General features: G+C 49.0%; 1 protein-coding gene across 6 annotated transcripts in view; it reads right to left on the reverse strand.

Annotated features, from left to right (window-relative positions):
• LOC122529852 (zinc finger protein 768-like) overlaps positions 1–15,223 on the reverse strand; it is a 33,028-nt gene extending 17,805 nt beyond the window's left edge. Inside the window, exons 1-2 of one of the 6 annotated variants that reach the window (XM_043656328.1) lie at positions 12,442–12,999; positions 10,923–11,154 (exon numbers count right to left, since the gene is read on the reverse strand). In XM_043656328.1, the coding sequence (XP_043512263.1) occupies positions 10,923–10,956 (34 nt within the window). In that variant the 5' untranslated portion in view covers positions 10,957–11,154; positions 12,442–12,999. Of the gene's footprint in view, positions 1–10,922; positions 13,000–14,119 lie in introns of those variants that run through there. The other 5 variants (XM_043656327.1, XM_043656326.1, XM_043656329.1 and 2 more) reach the window with 5 other exon arrangements.
• Between the last annotated feature and the right edge of the window lie 2,806 nt (positions 15,224–18,029).

The following is an 18,029-nucleotide window of genomic DNA, read 5'->3' on the forward strand; positions in this document are numbered from 1 at the left end:
TTTTTTTCTTAATAACGGAACGCGCGGTAGCGTGCACGATCGCGCCATTAGAAGCATAAAGTTATGAAATACCGCGATCGCAACAACGACAATCGGACCCATCCACGATGCCAAAGTTAAATTGCCAAGTTGCACAGCTGAAAAAAGAAACAAAAATCGACTGTGTCAACGATCGATCGCCTAGAACCGATTCATTTCACGACGAGTGTTCCTCGTAAAGGATTTCCTTCCTCGCTCGAAGAGATCGTTTCTTAAATTTCCTACGTGAAACTCTCGCGCGTGTTCCGGCAGAATTGACACGACTCGTTGGCAAAGGTGGTGTCCCGGAGCAAAGTAAGAGAGGAAATCTAGAAAAAGGGGACTTTCTAGGGAATTTCCTAGTTGGTCGGTCTCTCTGTTGCCTCGTGTACATCTTTCTCGCCAGATCTCTCGATCGTGCTCGTTTTTATCCAACGACGAACCGGAAGGAACACTTGTGTCAACCGAATTCACGCGATTCGCGGCCGAACATCTTGGAAAGAAACGGAATGGTTAATTACGCGAGAGACGCGTTCAAAGATCTCGTCCGTATTCAGGGAATATGAATTCTTAATCTGCATCCTTTTTTTCCAAGAAAGGGAGAGAGAGAGAGAGAGAGAGAGAAACAGAAAGGGAAGACGTTGCCTCCATTGTTTCGTTCGTTCATCATCTTCTTCTTCTTTTTTCTTTCTCTTTTTTTTTCGCGACGAGAACGGCTCTTTATTGTAATTCGAGGTTCCAACGTCTCTTCCTTACCTTTTTTTTTTTCTTTTTCTCTCTTTCTCCCCATTGAAAAATCATTTCCCGTCGAATTTAATACCGCCTCTTCTTAAAAACAACTATCACACCCTTTCCTTGGAAACAATCGAGTACACAGTTACTGTTTTGCTTTGAAACAATCGCGGAATTTCTTGGTTACGTCGTCGTTGATTCGTTTTTCGTCTTGAAACGATTGAAATCTTTCGCGAATACGTTCGTGCACGTTGTACGAAACATTTTGAAGTATCATTCTACGACTCGATTATCTTGATTACACTGAGCATGATTTCAAAGTTTTTGGAATGAATTTAGATAAAACGTACATAGGAACTAACTCTCAGAGAACACTAGATCATTTATAAACTTTGATATTTATTGGCTTATTTTCTTTCGAATATACGCTTCTGACCACAAACATGCAACTTCTGTGCACATTTTCAGATCGTTTCTTCAGGTTTTGTCGATATCATTATGATGGAAATTTCAAAATGTTTTGTATAACGCGTGCAACATATTCACGAAACTTTTCTCTCTCTCTCTGTGATCAGTGTTCAAATATCTTCGCTACGAACCGTGATTAAACGACCTTATTATCTCCTGCTCTTTCGCAAATTGCAAATATCCACGACAAATGGCGAACCGGCGAATAATTGGCTTATCAATGGAAGCGAGAGTGTTACTTATCACTTTCATCGGGACTTTTGTACGCGCGTCGGGAGAACAATCGACTTATGAATAATTCGCGATATAATTACGTCGATCTCCTGACGAAAGCTACACCTGCAACCTGCCGATGCCCTTTTCGTCCACACATGCACAATCGCCCTGCCAAGTTCATTGAATGTTAAAGGCTGCAGCGCGATGATTGCGTCGATTGGATGAAAAGCGGATCTCCCTTCGATTTCGAATCTAACGATCAGGTCGGAGAACTACGTTCTTCGAATTTAAACTGTTCGCGAGTCGTGAGAATCACGAGTGAAACGAGACGGCGTGGATCTCTGAAAAAATATTGAAAAATACGAGAACAAGCGGCGACGACTTTGTATACAGAGGTGCACGGAGGATCCTCGATGGTATATATCCTCGAACGTTCCGTCGATTGTCAATGATGAAATTTTATTGCCGTATCATACAACGATGGAAAAGACGCCTGTAGAACAGATTCTTCAGAGTGAAACGAAAACGGTGGGGATAGGAGGATTTTCGAATTCGATTTCCCGCCAAGACAAGAGGATCCGGAATCGCTCGAGTGGCTCGTCACAATGTAAGAAGCGTCCCATTTGACACAGCCGCCCGCCTCGACGATATCGTTGAACCCGAAAAAGAGAAGAAAAAGGGTAAAAAAGAAGAAGGAAGAAAAACGAACGAGACCGCGTCCCGTTGCTTTACAAAGGGCTTCCAGATGGGGTTGGGGAGGGAGGAACGGGGAATGGAGGTAGGGGATGAAAGACGTGGGGGGGGGTGAATGGCGAGAAGGAGCAGGAGGAGACGACGGAAAACGAGGAAAAACTGAGAGGAACGAAGAGGGTGAAGGGAAGAAAGGAGGAAAAAGAGCGGAAAGAAAAGAGAAAGAGAGAGAGAGAGAGAGAAGAAATCGCGGTGTGCGACACCGAGAGTGTCTTCGAATTCGATTTTATGCCTCGGCAGAGAAATTTCGCGGCGGCCCTGGAGTACATTTATTATCGTGGCCAGCCCGAAAACGGTGGAAAGCCCGCGCGCGCTCGACGAGTGGCCATTGATTTTTCGGAAATGACTACGCGATTACGGCAGCAGAAGGCGTCTTTACGATTTGTTTTGGCGGCGAGGAACGCGTAAAGAGAAACGAAGAGGAAGGAAAACGCCGCCACACAGCGCGAGCACACGCGTGCACCACGTATACACGTACATGTATATACACACACACACGTGCGCGTGTACGTGTGTACGTGTATATACATATAAAAGGGGTGGAAAAGGGGAGAACGTGGCTGAGGGGGATAGAGAGTGGAAAGGAGAGAATGAGAGAGAGAGAAAGAGAGAGAGAGAGAGGCATAGGAAGAGAGAAAAAGAGAGCGCGAGAGAGCGAGAGAGCGAGAGAGAGAAAGAGAGAGGGAGGTGGGGGAGAGAGAGCGCTAGGGACAGAAAGAGAAAGAAGGAAATGGCTCGTGGTTACGCATGCGCGCTTTTTTCGTCAGACAGCATTTTTAAAGATTTTTCCTCCCGTAGCAGCTTGCAGATTTAAGTCGCCAGGTCGATCCCGTCGATTCTCGAATGCCCCGAACACCGCCTGCACTTCGTTACGACCCGCGCCGCCCATTACAACCCGCCTCGAATATTTCCTCTCCCATTTTTTTCGTTTATTTTCTCTACTGCATTTTATACTTTTCCTTCTTTTTTTTTTTGTTTTCGTTGGAGAATCACTCTTACGCGTATTTCTTTCGTTTCGTCGAACGGTGGCCCGTCGTCGTTTCTTCGGTAGAAATTCACGCGAAACGAGAGATGTGGAGGGGTGGACGGCAGAGTACGTTTTTCGCCAAGGCGTGGGATTCCGTCGCTTTGGCATCGCGACTCGAAAGGCTCTTTTCACCGACGAACGAAAAATATCTCTCTTGCTGCGGGTAAACAGAAGCAGAAGGATAAAGTGTATCGTAGACCGGCGTGCTTTTTCTTTCTTCTTTTTTTTTTTTCGGACGCCGCCAGGCTCGGAAGACGTTCTCGTTTCTACGACAGACGCGTGGCTGGCCGATCGATCTGGGTACAAAGTACTGCCGATCGGAATAGGACATTTTAGAATTTAGATAGGAACAGGTATCGACGAGTGCATAATCCGACGTGTCTGACGTCGGATTGTACAACTCCCTGTTTGAACAGTTGTGCTCGAAGGTTCGAACGTGTCTGGTGGAAGTTGCGAACGGTGTCAATGATCAGATACATTAATGGTTAGACAGTTTGCTTTCATTGCTCGATAGCTCGATAGCCTCACGAGGATTTCCACGAATCTCGTGGAAACGTTATTTTCGTGACGTTTGATCCTCTTGCTTTCCCGGATTCGATTATTCGTTTCTTTCTTTCTGTTTTTTTCTCTCTCTCTATTCCTCTCTTTTCTATCCCTGTCAAAAGCGAAGACGCCAGAAAAAAAAAAAAAGATCAAGCGATGAAACGGTTGAAAACTGTTGAATTTTCCATCAGTTTTCCCGCGTACAAATGAAAATTATTTCGGGTCAAATAGATTTAAAACTGAACAGCAAGGTTAAACGTTTCACTCTTGTGCGTGCCACTTGAACCAGTTACAACTTTCGACGGACGCATTATTCGGAAAAATTGTTCGGGGTCGAGATTCGTTTCGGTTTAATATGAAATTTTCGCGTAACGGTTGCTCCGGCGTTTAAATGCCGGCGGATAATTTTCGTCTCTTAACCGCCGGACAAACCGCGATCCATTACGTTGCTCGTAATTATTCAATTACCGTTTTCCAACCCGCGTTCGAGAACTTAATCGTCCCTGTCGCGGTTGTTCTTCGCGCGGAAATTGATCTGGACAACAACAAGAAAAAAAAAGAAAAAAAAAAAAGAACAAAAAAAGAACGACAAGGAAAAAAACGAAAATGAAATAAAGTGACTGTAAGAAGTTCAAGTCCAGGGTAAAGAAAGCAAACTTCGTTGCCAGCCGGTAGCATCACTTTGAACCACTGTTCGAATGGCTCTACCCTCGTTTCCTTCGATTCGAATTAACTCGCCAGGCACACTCTTCGAAGTCAATCTGGAATTGAAAGGGAGACGCCACAGGGACGAACCGATGAGTCTACGTACATTAATCAAATCTCCCCCTTTTGTACCTGTAAAGACGCAAATCCGCGGCGCCTTTAATTTTACGTCGGGTTAAAAGCACTTACGGATAACCCAACGTTCGTAAAACTTGTCACTAATTATATCAATTATAAACATATCACTATCTTCCTGTCGATCAAGTTGTATCTCTGTGGTACAACTGTGGAGAATGATAGTAGCCAATTGGTAACAAATTAAACTTGTACGACTCATTAGACGGTGAATGTGTACGTACAGTAGAGGTACACTGCACTTTTATCTCACGTTTAGTTGAATGCTTCTGTTAATTTCGATTACACTATACAGACACGTTCATTTTCTGTATACAACGTGTTAAAATAATTCCTCCAAGCAAGGAAAATTTACCACTGACCATTCGAAGTGTGCACTGATTGTTAGAAGATCCATACATTTCACACTCGTCACAATTATATATCTTCTTCACATTGAATCAAAACGTAAAACTGCTCGGTATTTTGCACAAAAAAAAAATTCGTTTCATACGTTTTACTATCCTTCTCCATAGTTGAACAGCTTGCAGTTTCAGTTTAACGTAATTAAATGCAGGCCCCGCAATAACTTGGCGAATATTTTCGACGAGATGAAGCTCGATCGACGGGCTCGACAAAAAAAAAAAAAAAAAGAACAAAATCGGGCTACATCTAGAACGTTTCTGGCCTCGAAAGTGCCAGGTTTAATTGAACGAGTGAAAGCGAGTTCGCGGGCTCGGAGTGAAGGCGCTGCCTCGATATGCGTACAATAAAAGAAAATATCGGATGCTGCGAGACCAAGGAGAAAACCCGATGCCCGCGTGATATTAGACGCGTGTTCTGGATTCGCCGACAAATGATTCTTACGGCGTGGCGTCCGGCGGAATATTCACCGTGTTCCTCTCGACGTTCACGCCGCTTTCACGTCGAGCGATCGACGAAACGACGAAAAGAACAGCGCCCGAAGGAACTTGCTGTTTTCGCAAGTCGCGCGCGCGACGGACAGGACGCGAGCAAAACCTCCGCGAAAACTTTATGAGGACATTCAGGTCAGTTTATCGCGAACCGCCGCATCGACGATTCCAAATTTCGACGGTTTTCGACTTGCTCTTATCGCGACTTTCTCGCGATTTCACTGGCCACGGACGTTCGGCGTTCCTGTAACTCTTGTCCTTGATCGAATCAGACTTTCGCGTTCGCTCGAAACGAGAAGGAAAAACAAAGGAACGCATTCAGAAGTCGAAAGAAGATTCGTCGACGCGTTCTGTGGCGGAACGAAAAACACACGGGTGGGCTCGGAGTTGACTAAAGACTCGTCTATTAATTTTGTTAAAACGTAACCTCTTGACGCACGTCGAGAATCTTTTATCCCAAAATTGCAATATTTTCTCAGTTTTAAGTATAACTGAAATATAACCCAAGCAAGACAAGCAATAAGTTTATTACTTCTTGGCAATTTTTATCCAGCGATGTCATACAAGACCGAAAAGAAAAGCGACGAATTATTTGTAGGCAGTTGGTCACTCGTTATGGTCCGTGAACCAGTTGCCAGCGCAAGTGGTTGACAGTCGTTCCTTTTAAAACGCGGAGAATTTGAAGAAAAGAGAAAAGAATTGTGCGCTTGAGGATATCACTTGCAAGTTGATTCGAAGTGCTCAGAGAGGAGAGAAGCGACGCAAACATATTTTTGACATCTTCGTGCGATTCCTTCAGCAATTACGTATTTAACAGAGCGTTAACTCATTCATCGCCGACGCTGTGAAATGATACAGTGTTGAAAACGTTATGCAGAATTTAGAGAAGGGAATCGCGTAAAAGAATGGAATTAAAGTTACGAATGAAATTTTCTACCGCGAGTATTACTCTGTCTTTATTGAATTGTCAGGAGTTACGGAACAGAAGGGAGGAATTCACGACCGAGAGTGAACTGCGTTGCCACGCGTGTTGCGTATCTCTATATTTATCATTTTCTTACTATTCCGTGACATTTGTGTTGTTTGCGCGCAACACCGGAGAGAACTACCAAGAGCTGGTCAAAACGAGCTTCAATTGAAAATTCTCACTATTTTCGAGAACACGTATACAGGTATATACGAAATCTTTTCCTCGTGCAACGCCGATCATGCACAGTTTGGTTTCTTCGGACGCGCGAGTTTCATCATACTTCAGTCAATAATCCACAGTGAAACAAACACCTGAGAAACGGTTCGTCGATCAGCGAGAGCATGGTTGCTGTTTGTCGATTCGATTAGCCTCGGCTCGCAGCGACAATGTGTCGTCGCGACGCCGGCGTCATGACAGAAATGAGTGATCAGGCAGAGAAGGCAGCGACTTCTCTGTTTGCCGGGTGGGATCTCAGGCTGATTTCCATTCCTCCGCGTTCGTGTAGGTGTATCGGTTATTTTGTCGCGTCCTTGCGGGCTCGCGCGCTTAAGATTCTCCGGGAAACGCGGCTGATTTAATCGTACGCGGATAACAATACCCGCGGCTGCACGCGACTCGGCATATTGAACTTTCGCCGCGTGAGCAGAAACAGAAATGGCCGTTTACCAGCCGATAGCGCGCCTTCTTTCCGTCGTGCACGGTTCCACACCAGAATCAAATAGAGAGGGGGGCGAGGGGGAGAGAGGCGCGAGTTAATCGCGCCCGTAACACCTGCACCTGCTGGAAATATTACAATCGCGAGCAACGATCGGTTTTGCTTGTTTTCGAGTCCGGTTCGTTCATTCATGCCTTTCGTCGAGAAACGCACGTAGGTAAAGCACGCTCGTAAGCAAGCAAGGGGTGAGAAGCGAGGCTCCGTATCTGACGAAATGATGAGGTGGATCTTGCGGATTTTTCGGGGAGAGATCGTACGTATCAGATTCCACGGGAGTCGAAACGGTTAACGAAAGGGGATGAGATTGATAACTTTGATAGGAAATGGAGAGACTGGAGGAAATTCTTCGACGAGTGAATCTAAACGGCTGCGTTTGCGTATAAAATGAAGTTTGGCCTTATCATTCATCAATTATCAATCGCCAAGTTTTACTATAAATCATGTACGTTCGGTATTGAGAAGATTGGTTTGTTATTAGTTGCCACGATTGATGAGAACACCCGGCCTGAGACTTTCTTACACGAGTTTACACTTCGAAGTGCCATGAAACTTGCTAGGAACATACATTTAGCACTTGGGGAAGGTTAAAGGTATCCTTCGTCCGAGCAATTTTTTTCTTTTTTTTTCTTTTTTTTTTTTTTTTTTTTTTTTTTTTTTTTTTTTGATACGTGAACTAATTAAAACAGACTGCGCGGCTCCATTCGTTAGGAAGAAGTTTCGAACTTTGAAACGAATAATATTTAGAAATTCGAGAAAAGAAGAGAATTTGCGAACTTCAATTAAACACACGATCAAAGTTGTATTTAAAACTGACATCTCATACACACCATCCAACTACTGAACTTATTAAAACGACAAGCTCAAAATTGCGCGCGTGTCATCGACTTTCTATCAGCAGGTTCTCATCGTGCCAATTTAATTATAATCGTCTGTTAGATAACACGTGTTATAAATTCGCAAACACGACGCGGGGAAAGCATGCGGCGAGGGAGGAAGAAGTTTAACTGGAAAGCGTCTTTGCTGATTTATCGAGACGAAAATTCCGCTACGCCCAATGGTCCCTGCAGTGAAAGATCGTTGGTCGTCTCGACTCGGAGCCAAGAAATACACGTCGGTCGCGAGGCTCGCAACACCCGGGACCAAACGATTATTTACAAGGAATCATTCATAAGTCCCTTTTAACGTCGGAACGATGGTGGGCGCCGGGTCTAAGTTTAGCCGATAAAACGGTGCCAGAATGCGTCCATTGTTCGCGACGAAAACCGCCTCGAAGAAAACCAGCGCACGTTCGCAAACATTCGTAATTTCGCAAACACAGAGTGCTCCAATCACCTACGATTATTGACCACGTATTCAACCCAAGTCTCTCCGCTTCTCGACGAATTCTTGCGAACGACGATTGTCTCGAGAGAGAGAGAGAGAGAGAGAGAGCTTTGGATTTTGACAGCGAACGATTCCGTTATTTCCCGAATCATCGCGGACGAACCTCGCGATGAGATCGGCTCGCGGTTCCGGGCACGGGAAGAAGGGGGATGAGAAAAGAGCGCTCGCGCTCGGGCGACGCGGGAGGGAAAAACGTATTGGCAGGACGCGCACTCAGGAGTTAAAATCACTCGTGGCTCGCGGAAAACATTCATTTGCAAGAGCAAACATTCCTCGCTATTTATCGAGTGTCAGAGGGAATACCTGCGGCCCATTTTCGTATCGAGCGGGGGCTCGAAGGGACCGGATGAGCGTGTGCGCGCGCGTGGAAGGAAAAGAGACGAAAAAACACGAATCGAGCGCAACAAAAACATAACTTTCCGCGATGGCGGCGCGAAGGGTGCTCGAGGAACGAGTGGGTCCTTCTCTAGTATTCCATCGGTGTTATATAGCTCGTCAGATCGAATGTTTGTTTTCAGAAAAATAGACAGAAACGAGACGGCAGTATACACGCGAGCGCGTTAACACTCGTCGAGGCAACCCCCGCGAGCCCTCCGTTGTTGTACCGCGCATTGACGAACGGCCGAAACGTCGCGTAGCGTTTTTTTTTCTCCTCCCGTTTTTTCCCTTCCTTTTCTTTTTTTTCTTTTTTTTTCTTTTTTTTTTTTTTTTTGTTGCAGTTTTTCCCTCCTCCGGCTTTGTCCTATCTTTTATTATTCCATCCTGTAGGAGCTTTGTTTTTTAATACTTTTGTCGATCGAATCGCGAGCACGAAACGCGAACGCGCGTGGAGGGGAGATGGAGGGGCGGGAGGGGAGGCGTAGGAGAAGAGGAGACCCGACCGACTCCATTTCCACCGAGGAACCGACGAACCTCGGGTTTTTTTTTTCCAACCTTCCGAATTCCGAATTTATCTTGGATTAATAACGTAAAACGAATTCACAGAAATCTATATGTATACGGGCGTATGCGTGTACATTATGTACGTATCTCGATGCACGTTTGCCTCGCGAGCGCGATATTTACAGTGGTGATAAATTTTCGAATAGCACGGACGAATACCGTGAGTTCCCCCCATCGGTGAAAGGCTGTGTGCACGATAGAAAGGATTCCACGACACCTTTTTCTTTCACGCTATCCCGCGTTTCGTTTCGTCGGCTCTCGGTAAGACGACCACGACCACGACGACGACGACGACGACAACAGCGGCGGCGGCAGCGTACACGAGACGCCGAACTAACTTTATTCCGTTCGATCGAGCTCCCTTTTTCCTTCCTTTCCACCTCTATCGCGCGGTATCCACGCGCGTCACTCTTAACGCGCGCCACACTTCGGAATCCGTCGTCTGTATCTGTATAACAGCCGGCTTATCGGTATCGTTAGAGGCGAAACGAAAACACGAACGTTAGAGCACACGGACGTGGCGCACACCGACGAGCGAGCGCGCAGCAGCTTCTATCGTCTTGTTCTTTCGCGGCTGGGGCTACGACTTTCGAGACTCGCCTCGCACTGTGGCAAGGTTAAACGAGATCGTGGGCAACGATAGAGAGAGAACTTCACCATGCTCTTGGCACCACTCGTCCGCTTTGCTTCGCGCGCAGATAGATAAATCAACGATTTGTACGTGTGTACATATTGCGGGTCGCGGACGATCGTTTCTGAAATTCCGACGCGTTTCAGAAAAGCAGCAGAGAAGGAGAGAGAAGGGGGGAAAGGGGGAAAGAGACTTCTCGAAGATGAAATCGAGGGAATCAGCCACCCATCGCGAGACGATCGTTGATTTTCTGCACGCAAACACGCAGCGTCGTCGATTCTTACGTTCCCGTTGATACGGAGCAACGTTCGCTCGCTCCTCTTATCGTCAGAAGTCACACGATAAACCCGTCGTTTATTCTCCAAATACACACGCTCTCTCTCTCTCTCTCTCTCTCTCTCTCTGAGACTGTCGTCGCCGTCGTGAATACCGAGGGTTCGGTTCGTTTTTCTTTTTTTTTTTTTCTTCCCCCGAACGGAGCAAGATATGTATTCCTCTCCGAGTCCGATAGAATTTAATTGTCGGTTAATAATATGAAATTTCATGCAATCGACGGTGATCGTCCGGCGCGTGTTTTATCGCGCTGCGAGTTTAATAATCGTATGCAAATGGGAGCACAAGTCGGACGCAAGTTCGATAAGTTTCGTACTGTGTGCAGCTGGTTGAAAGTCGATCGAATATAAAAGAAGGAGACGACCTCGCAAGGGGAGGGGAGGAGGGGGGGGGGGAGAAGGGAAGAAGCGTAACGAGATTATATTCGCGTCGATTGAAAAGTTGAACGTTGGGACAAGTACCTCTGAAATAAGCAAAGTTCCACAGACCGATCATGTGTAGTTCTGCTGGTCCAAGTCGGGTAGCCGGGTTAGCTGAGCTAAACGAGAACCAGTCGTGTTATTCGCCGCGATTGACTTTATACTGTCCAATAACGATCTGGGATCACCAGCCGATGGCGATATCCTCGTCATGTCAACCGGCGAAAATGATCCTGTTTCGATGACGACGCCAAAGAGGAATATCGCGATAAACCTACAGCAGAGATAACGTTCACTCTTGCCACGCTCGATAGCTTTCTCTCTCTCTCTCTCTCTCTCTCCCCCTCTATTTCTCTGTCTTCGTTCAGTCGTATTTTTATTTTCTCTGTCCCTCCGTTGGTATTTTTTTTTCCTCTCGAAAATAGATTACAATTCGATGCTTCATAACAGAGAAAGAGAGAGCGCGAGCGAGCCGAGAGAGAATCACTTGTTACGAAGAGGTTTTATCGCGTTCCTTCGAGATCCTTTCTAGTCAGGTACACCGTGCACTTTCCTCGGCCCCGCGGAAACGTTAAATATCCAACGAGATAGGTGAAATTAAGATGGACGATTAACGATCGCTGAAACAGCGTTGTCCTCTGCGCGAAATCGCGACTTACTCGCAATTACATACTTGCACGATATACACTCGCTCGCGAAGGTTCGCGAAACGGTACTCGAGTACTCGCGCTACGGAATGGACTCTGCGCTCGAAATTCCCGGTTGGACATTTAACGCGAACACGAGACCGGAGGTAGCGTAAGCGCAACACGATATTCAAACGACGTGGAGCGCGGCTCCTCGTCGGCGTCGTTCAATCGAACAGCGACAAGAACACTCGAACAACCGCGATGAAACAGAACTCCGTTTCTCAACGTGCTACGAGGATCGTCCATTTCCACGAGCGTTGCTCTCGCTGGCACACGATCGACCGGGCGACAAACTGATCACTGATTTCGTTCACGTATCACGCGCAAACCGATGCAAACCCGACCGATCGGCAAACACCGTCACGGCTGAACGTATCGACGTTGTCGGCCGGCGTTTGACCACGTTGAACATCGCGCGCGCGACCGTACGTGAACGAGGCGTACAAACGCGCACAAACGCGGAACGCGACGAACGCGAGAAAACGTTTTCCAAGCGGAGGAGAATGGAGACGTTCGGGACCGCGTTTCACGGGCACCGCGCTTGCGAATCTCGTACGATCATCGCTCGGCTGAGGTCTCACGAGGGCCGTTCTCTCTCTCGGTCACGAACACCGCGAACATCGCGCAATTTCTCTCCTCGCGCCGGCAACGTTCACCTTGACCAGGCCCGGTAGCCGATCGGTCCGGACCAGGCGAGTCCAGATCAGGCCTGCGTACATATATGTATGTGCCAAGACGAGGAGAAGGAGGAGGTGGAGGGCGACGACGATCAACGTGACACGCGAAAACGAAGACACACGGACGACGAGCCACGGTGTAACGAGCCACGATCAGGAACGATCAGCGTTCGAAGGACTGTCTCTCTTTCTCACTCTCTCTCTCTCTCCTGCCCGGCGCAATTCGAAAGATCGTGCGAGCGCCACGGAACCAGTACCCTCGAAAACTGATTGCTCCCGGAGAGAGCGTGTTTCGTCACTCTGCACTGGCGAGACGATAATTTCAGTGGCGATTAGATGACCCAACAGCAACGATAGCGTAACGAGACCGTATTTTGCGGATCAGCATGCTCTCTCTCTTTCTGTCTCTTTCTCTCTCATTCGCTCGCTCGCTCGCTCCTCCACCGCGATCTCTGATCTCTTTCGCTCGCACGCGTTTCGCGTCTCTTTCTTTCCGTCTCTATCTCCCTACCCGACTTCCCTGCGTTTCTCGCTCGCTCTTCCTCCCGGTTATCCTCCCTTCTCCCTTCTCTCCCTCGGTCGTCCCACCCCGCCTATTTCGCGCGCTCTCTGCCTCTCTCACACATTTTTTCCTTTCTCGGGGTTTTGCAAATCGCCTGAGCGGACACGATTACACCGACGGATACCGAGATTCTTCACGGTTCTCCCGTTTCTTTCCTTCTCTCTTTTTTTTTTTAATTTCCCGTCTACCCCCTCCCCCCCCCCACCCGCATGAACACTTCGCTCCTTTTTCTCTCCGTGGTCGAAAAGAGATGCTGTTCGCTGGGGTTCCTTCACGATCCCCTTGGACTGCATCATCCCTCGTGTCCCAATAACCGTTTTCTCTTTTCCTCTCGTATCTTTTTTTTTTCTTTTTTCTCGCTTTCGGGGAGCAGCGAAGTCGCCGCGAAGACCAACGACGACACGGTTTTCGCACTTTGTTCATTTGGGACGTGTTTCGCTTGGTTATCAGCGTGTTATTCTCTCATTCTCTCTCTCTCTCTCTCTCTCTCTCTCTTTTTCTTTCTTTCTCTCGCTCTCTCACGCTCTCGCGACTCTCTCGGTATTATTGGAACACACGCGAGTTTAGAAGCGGGCACGTGTTTAGCCGACGGCGTGTTTTAATCGGTGTTAGAAGAGCACTTATCCGCTAGGTAGGTGCTGGCGACTAGGTAGGTTGGTAGGTAGTCTCTGTCTCTGTCGCATGTGTGTACACGCTGCGACATTTCGTACACGCGTGTGTGCGTACGTATGTGTTCATCATCATGTGTGGGGGAGCCGTTGGAATCAGCAAGAAGAGGATACAGAGTCGACGAGAGAAAAACGGACGGAGATAGAGAGAGAGAGAGAGAGACAGAGAAAGAGAGAGAGAGAGAGAGAGACAGAGAAAGAGAGAGAGAGAGAGAGACAGAGAGAAAGAGAGAGAGAGTGGCGCGTATGGTCGTGAACGCGAGTGTAGAGGCGCGTGTACGTGTAGCTTGGGTGTACGTGTGTTGGAGTGAGCCAAAGCGAGGGAAGGAGGGAGGGCGGGAAAATTTGAAACCGCGCGTACACAGCGCGCGCTCACGATGACGTAGTTTTGGCAAAACGTGGACGACGCACAGGTGGCCAAACGATATTCGATGCGTATGATTTTTCGTTCACAGAGATGAGATGATGCGTGGTCGTAACGGTTAAATGAAATCGACGATGATCGATTGTCTTTTTTCTCTCTTTTGGGGGGGGGGGGGGGGGGGGAGGTTGGGACAGCGATTCGAAGCAGTTCGATTTCGGAGAATGACAGAATATCGGCAATGACGTGGGATGACAGAGGATCATGGTTGCTGGTACTCACCGGAGTTGTAATATTCCTTAAAGTAGCGTGTCGCCGCACGTTGGACGATCGAGTAATATAAGTTCACGTACGACGTCGACTGGTTCTGTGCGGAGAGCGCCATTTACACTGTTTTTTTCTCGCCGCGCGTTTTGTCACCGTGTGTATATATGTGTGTGTGTATATATATATGTATATATACACGTATGTATATATATATATATGAATATGTATATATATGTATATATATAAATATATATATATTTTTTCTTTTTCCTTTTCCCTTTATGCCTCCTTCCACGTCTTTTATGCGGACGATATTCACGTACACGTATACACGCGCGTGTCCGTCCCGCGTACGTACAGACGCGTGCACGTAGGTGGTTAGGTGTCGTATAGAACGTAATGTAGATTCGAAGCGCGCACGTTCGCGTGATCACGGCGGGCAAGATGTGACGTGACGAACGACAAACGCGCGAAACGTGTGTTCCGTCTGCGGCTCTCGTTCCTTTCGTTTTTTCCTCTCTTTCCTCTTCTTTCGTCTCCTTTGTCGTTCTTTTTTCCTATCACGTCGCGATCCCTCCGTTGTGACACGAGATCGTTTCTCGATGGTCGCGGCCGTGAAAAAAACTTTTCGATACCAGAAGTCAGAAAAAAAAGAACTGCTAGCTTTTCCTTCTCACCGTTCTTACGTTTTTTTCTCTCTCTTTCTCTCTCTCTCTCTCTCTCTCTCTTTCTCTTTCTCTTTCTCACGCACACACGTTTTTTTTCCTCCCTTTCTTCCGTTCTCTTTCCGTTTTTGTCGTTCTTTCTCTCCTGCTGTTCAACCGGTCCTCCCTTTCGATCACGTTTTTACCCCGGTTTTACGGCCTTCAAGCAGCGAGACGGTCTCGCATGCCGGCTAGAGGCCCGCGACTTTGATCCTCGGCACACTCGCTACTTTCGGGTTACCCGCGCCGGTAGACACAAACTCGGTAGACTCGGCCTGAGCCCCCCCGAGTAACTCGCCAAGACCGAGACACTGGCGAGCTGCAGCGTTGCCACACTTCCGTCGCCGCGGTGCGCGCTCCCGGAGTGGGGATTTCTGGACTGGTTCGGCTTTGGGATGGCAGACACCGTCGTCGGGAGAGGACGAGCGGAGAAGGTGCCGGCGTCGAACCCAGTGGTGATGGCGGCAGGGGCGGATTCACGCGGCTCCGGCTCCGGTTCCGTCCGCGCGCGGTTAAACCCGACTCGATTCTTTCCTCTTGCACGTACGTGCGTACGTACAACGCACACGATCGCAACGACGCGATCTGCACTTTCGACAGAGAGAAAAAAAGAGAGAGAGAGAGAGAGAGAGAAAGATAGTCGAGCAGGGAGAACCCCTAGATATCTCTCCCTCGTTCTCCGTGTCCCCTTTGGTCTCCACTTTGGTCCTCCGGGTGGCTTGCAACCGGTACGGGCAAATTGGGGTAGCGTGACGGGCAAAATTTTCGAACGAAGGCAGGCTCGCATGCAGACGATTGCCGGTCAACGAGTTCCTCTCTTGATTTTGTCGTTAATTGGACGGTAGCGAATTTATACTTTGTTCGTGAGTCAATTACAGATTCGTCCGTAGTCCCGGTGGTGTGTATCACCCCGGTCCCTCTTCTGCTTCGGTTTCGTGGACCGACCTGGTGTGTACCTGGTGAGGACCGGTTCCGAGTAATTTTCGAAAATTACCCACTCTCGGGTAAGCGGATATCCCCCTTCACCCCCCTCCCCCTCCCCCCTCGCGCGGGAAGAACTTAATCGCCGATCTAGTCGCGTTGCTTGAAATTCATTAAAATTCCCCCGGAAGGAGGAAAAAGAGACTACGTAAACCGAGAGACTTTCTTTCCACCGAGCGGAACTAACTACTTCTCATCTCGGAGAACGTTCGTTTTCTCGTTCTCCATCTCTCGCAAGTGTAAATCCACTTTTTCCCCCCTCCGGTTTGCCGAGATCGTAGATCGAGATCGGCCTGGAAATCGGCGACTCGAATCCAAGGGCGGCGAAACTCGCAGCTCGCCCCTGGCGGACGGGATGGAGGGTGGTGGTGACGATCGGCGGTGGTGGTGGCGATAGTGGTGGTGGTGGCGATGGCGGTGGCAATGGCAGTGGTGGCGGTGGCGGTGACCGCGCCGGAGGAGAACGAGACACAGAGGGGAGAGACACGCGTTGCAAGCCAGAGAGAGAGGAATGGAACGAACGAATCGTGGGAGGAAGAGAGAGAATGGAGAAAGTCGGAGCAGCGAGGAAGTTATGTCCGTTGCACGATCGTGGAAGGGATTTGATAGCGTGTTGGAAGGGGCGGACAGAGACGCGTGGTAGGAGAAGTTTCGGCGGGGAGGAACGCGAACAGTGGGGGTTCCTCCAGTCGCCTTTCCTCTCCCTCGCTCTCTGCCTCCCCTCGTTCGTCTCTCACTCCCCGTGGCTGATGTACCCCCTCGATGCGCGGTGCGCCGTGATGCATCGCGCTGCCGGCCGCCTGTGCGAGTCACAAGGTATGCTCGTGCCACGAATACGAACTGCCTCTCCCAAATCAATATCAGTCGTGGAAAAAAAACGCGACTCGGCACCTATAATTGCCGAACTTCCGCGATAACCGTCTCTTCTCTCTGTCTGCTCTGTCTCTGGCCGCCTCGCCTCGCCTCGTCTCTCCACGCCTCGCCTCGCCTCGCCTCGCCTCGCCTAGCCTCGTCTCGCTACGCCGCGGAGGCGACATCGGGGGCCGTCTCTCTCTTCCCGCCCCCGAACTGACGCTGCGTTAGGTTAGGTTTCACGCGCTAGCTTGATTAGGGCCTCCCTCCGTAGTTCACCCCCTTCTCCCCCCTTCCCTTCCCTTTCCTTCCCTTATGGTATCACGCACGTTTCCCGCCACCCAATGTCCGCGCACGATGATTTTCACTGACTATGCCTGGCCGTGTTGCAGCCACGTGCACCAGCCGCGACAAGCTCGCGCCCGCCGCCCGTCCGAAGGTTATGCCTGCTGCGAAAACAAAGCGGCGCTTCGCTGCTGCTCCGATCGAGAGAGCTCGCGCGTACTTACTCGCCGACTCCGTTACAAAGGAACCCGCCACACGCGTGTTCTCGCGTTTGGCCCGCTCTCTCCATGGTGTCGGTCGTCGACACCACTTGCCGGATGCGAATTTTTCCTCAAAGGTTGAACAATCTCCGGAGACGGAGACAAAACGTTGGCAAACGGGGTGGTCGTATCGTCGTGCGGTCGTATCGGCGATTATTCACAATGCACCGTGTTGTGCTGACCCGATTGCGAATTATCGGGCGCAGTAACGGCCGCGTGATAACGGCCGCGATTCGAACGAGTTGTCGGACTTTTCCGAGGAGCGGCAATCGCGCGTGCTCACACTCCCGAGGTCTAGAAACTTTCGCGGACCTCGCATGAAATTCACTCTGTTGTTGATGATTCTGTTCCGCTTGTTCTACAAATACACGTGTACATCCTAAACTCTTCGAAAAGTCTGTCTCCCCGCCCGATACATATTTCCCTGTAGTCGAAACGGAACGAGCAGAACGAACGAACGAAGAAAGAAAAAACAAGAAGGAGGCGAGTGCAACGGATGGAAAAAGAGCGCGGACGAAGAGCGCGAGAAGAAGAAGAATGGAGAGGCAACGGGGCAACGTGCCGGCCGAAGTTCTCGGCCACGAAACGAATTTAACGATCGCTCTCGCACATGGAAAGAGGAGAGCCCACAGGAGGAATGCCGTCGGTGGCTAGATGGCTGCGTGCCGTCCCAAAGACAGCCCGTACAACCGAGAAGATAAGTGTGCGTTAGCAAGCGAGCGGCAGCGAGAGGCAGCCATGGCCTGTGCACCCGTGCCCGCCTATATTTATCCGAGGATGCAATATTTGGCCGCGTCTTCTAGAGACTCGACCGGCCACATTCGTCCCAACTTCGAGCGCGCG

The sequence above is a fragment of the Frieseomelitta varia genome, unplaced genomic scaffold (assembly GCF_011392965.1).
Source record: "Frieseomelitta varia isolate USP_RPSP 00005682 unplaced genomic scaffold, Fvar_1.2 scaffold_312, whole genome shotgun sequence".
In the NCBI taxonomy this organism is placed as follows: domain Eukaryota; kingdom Metazoa; phylum Arthropoda; class Insecta; order Hymenoptera; family Apidae; genus Frieseomelitta; species Frieseomelitta varia.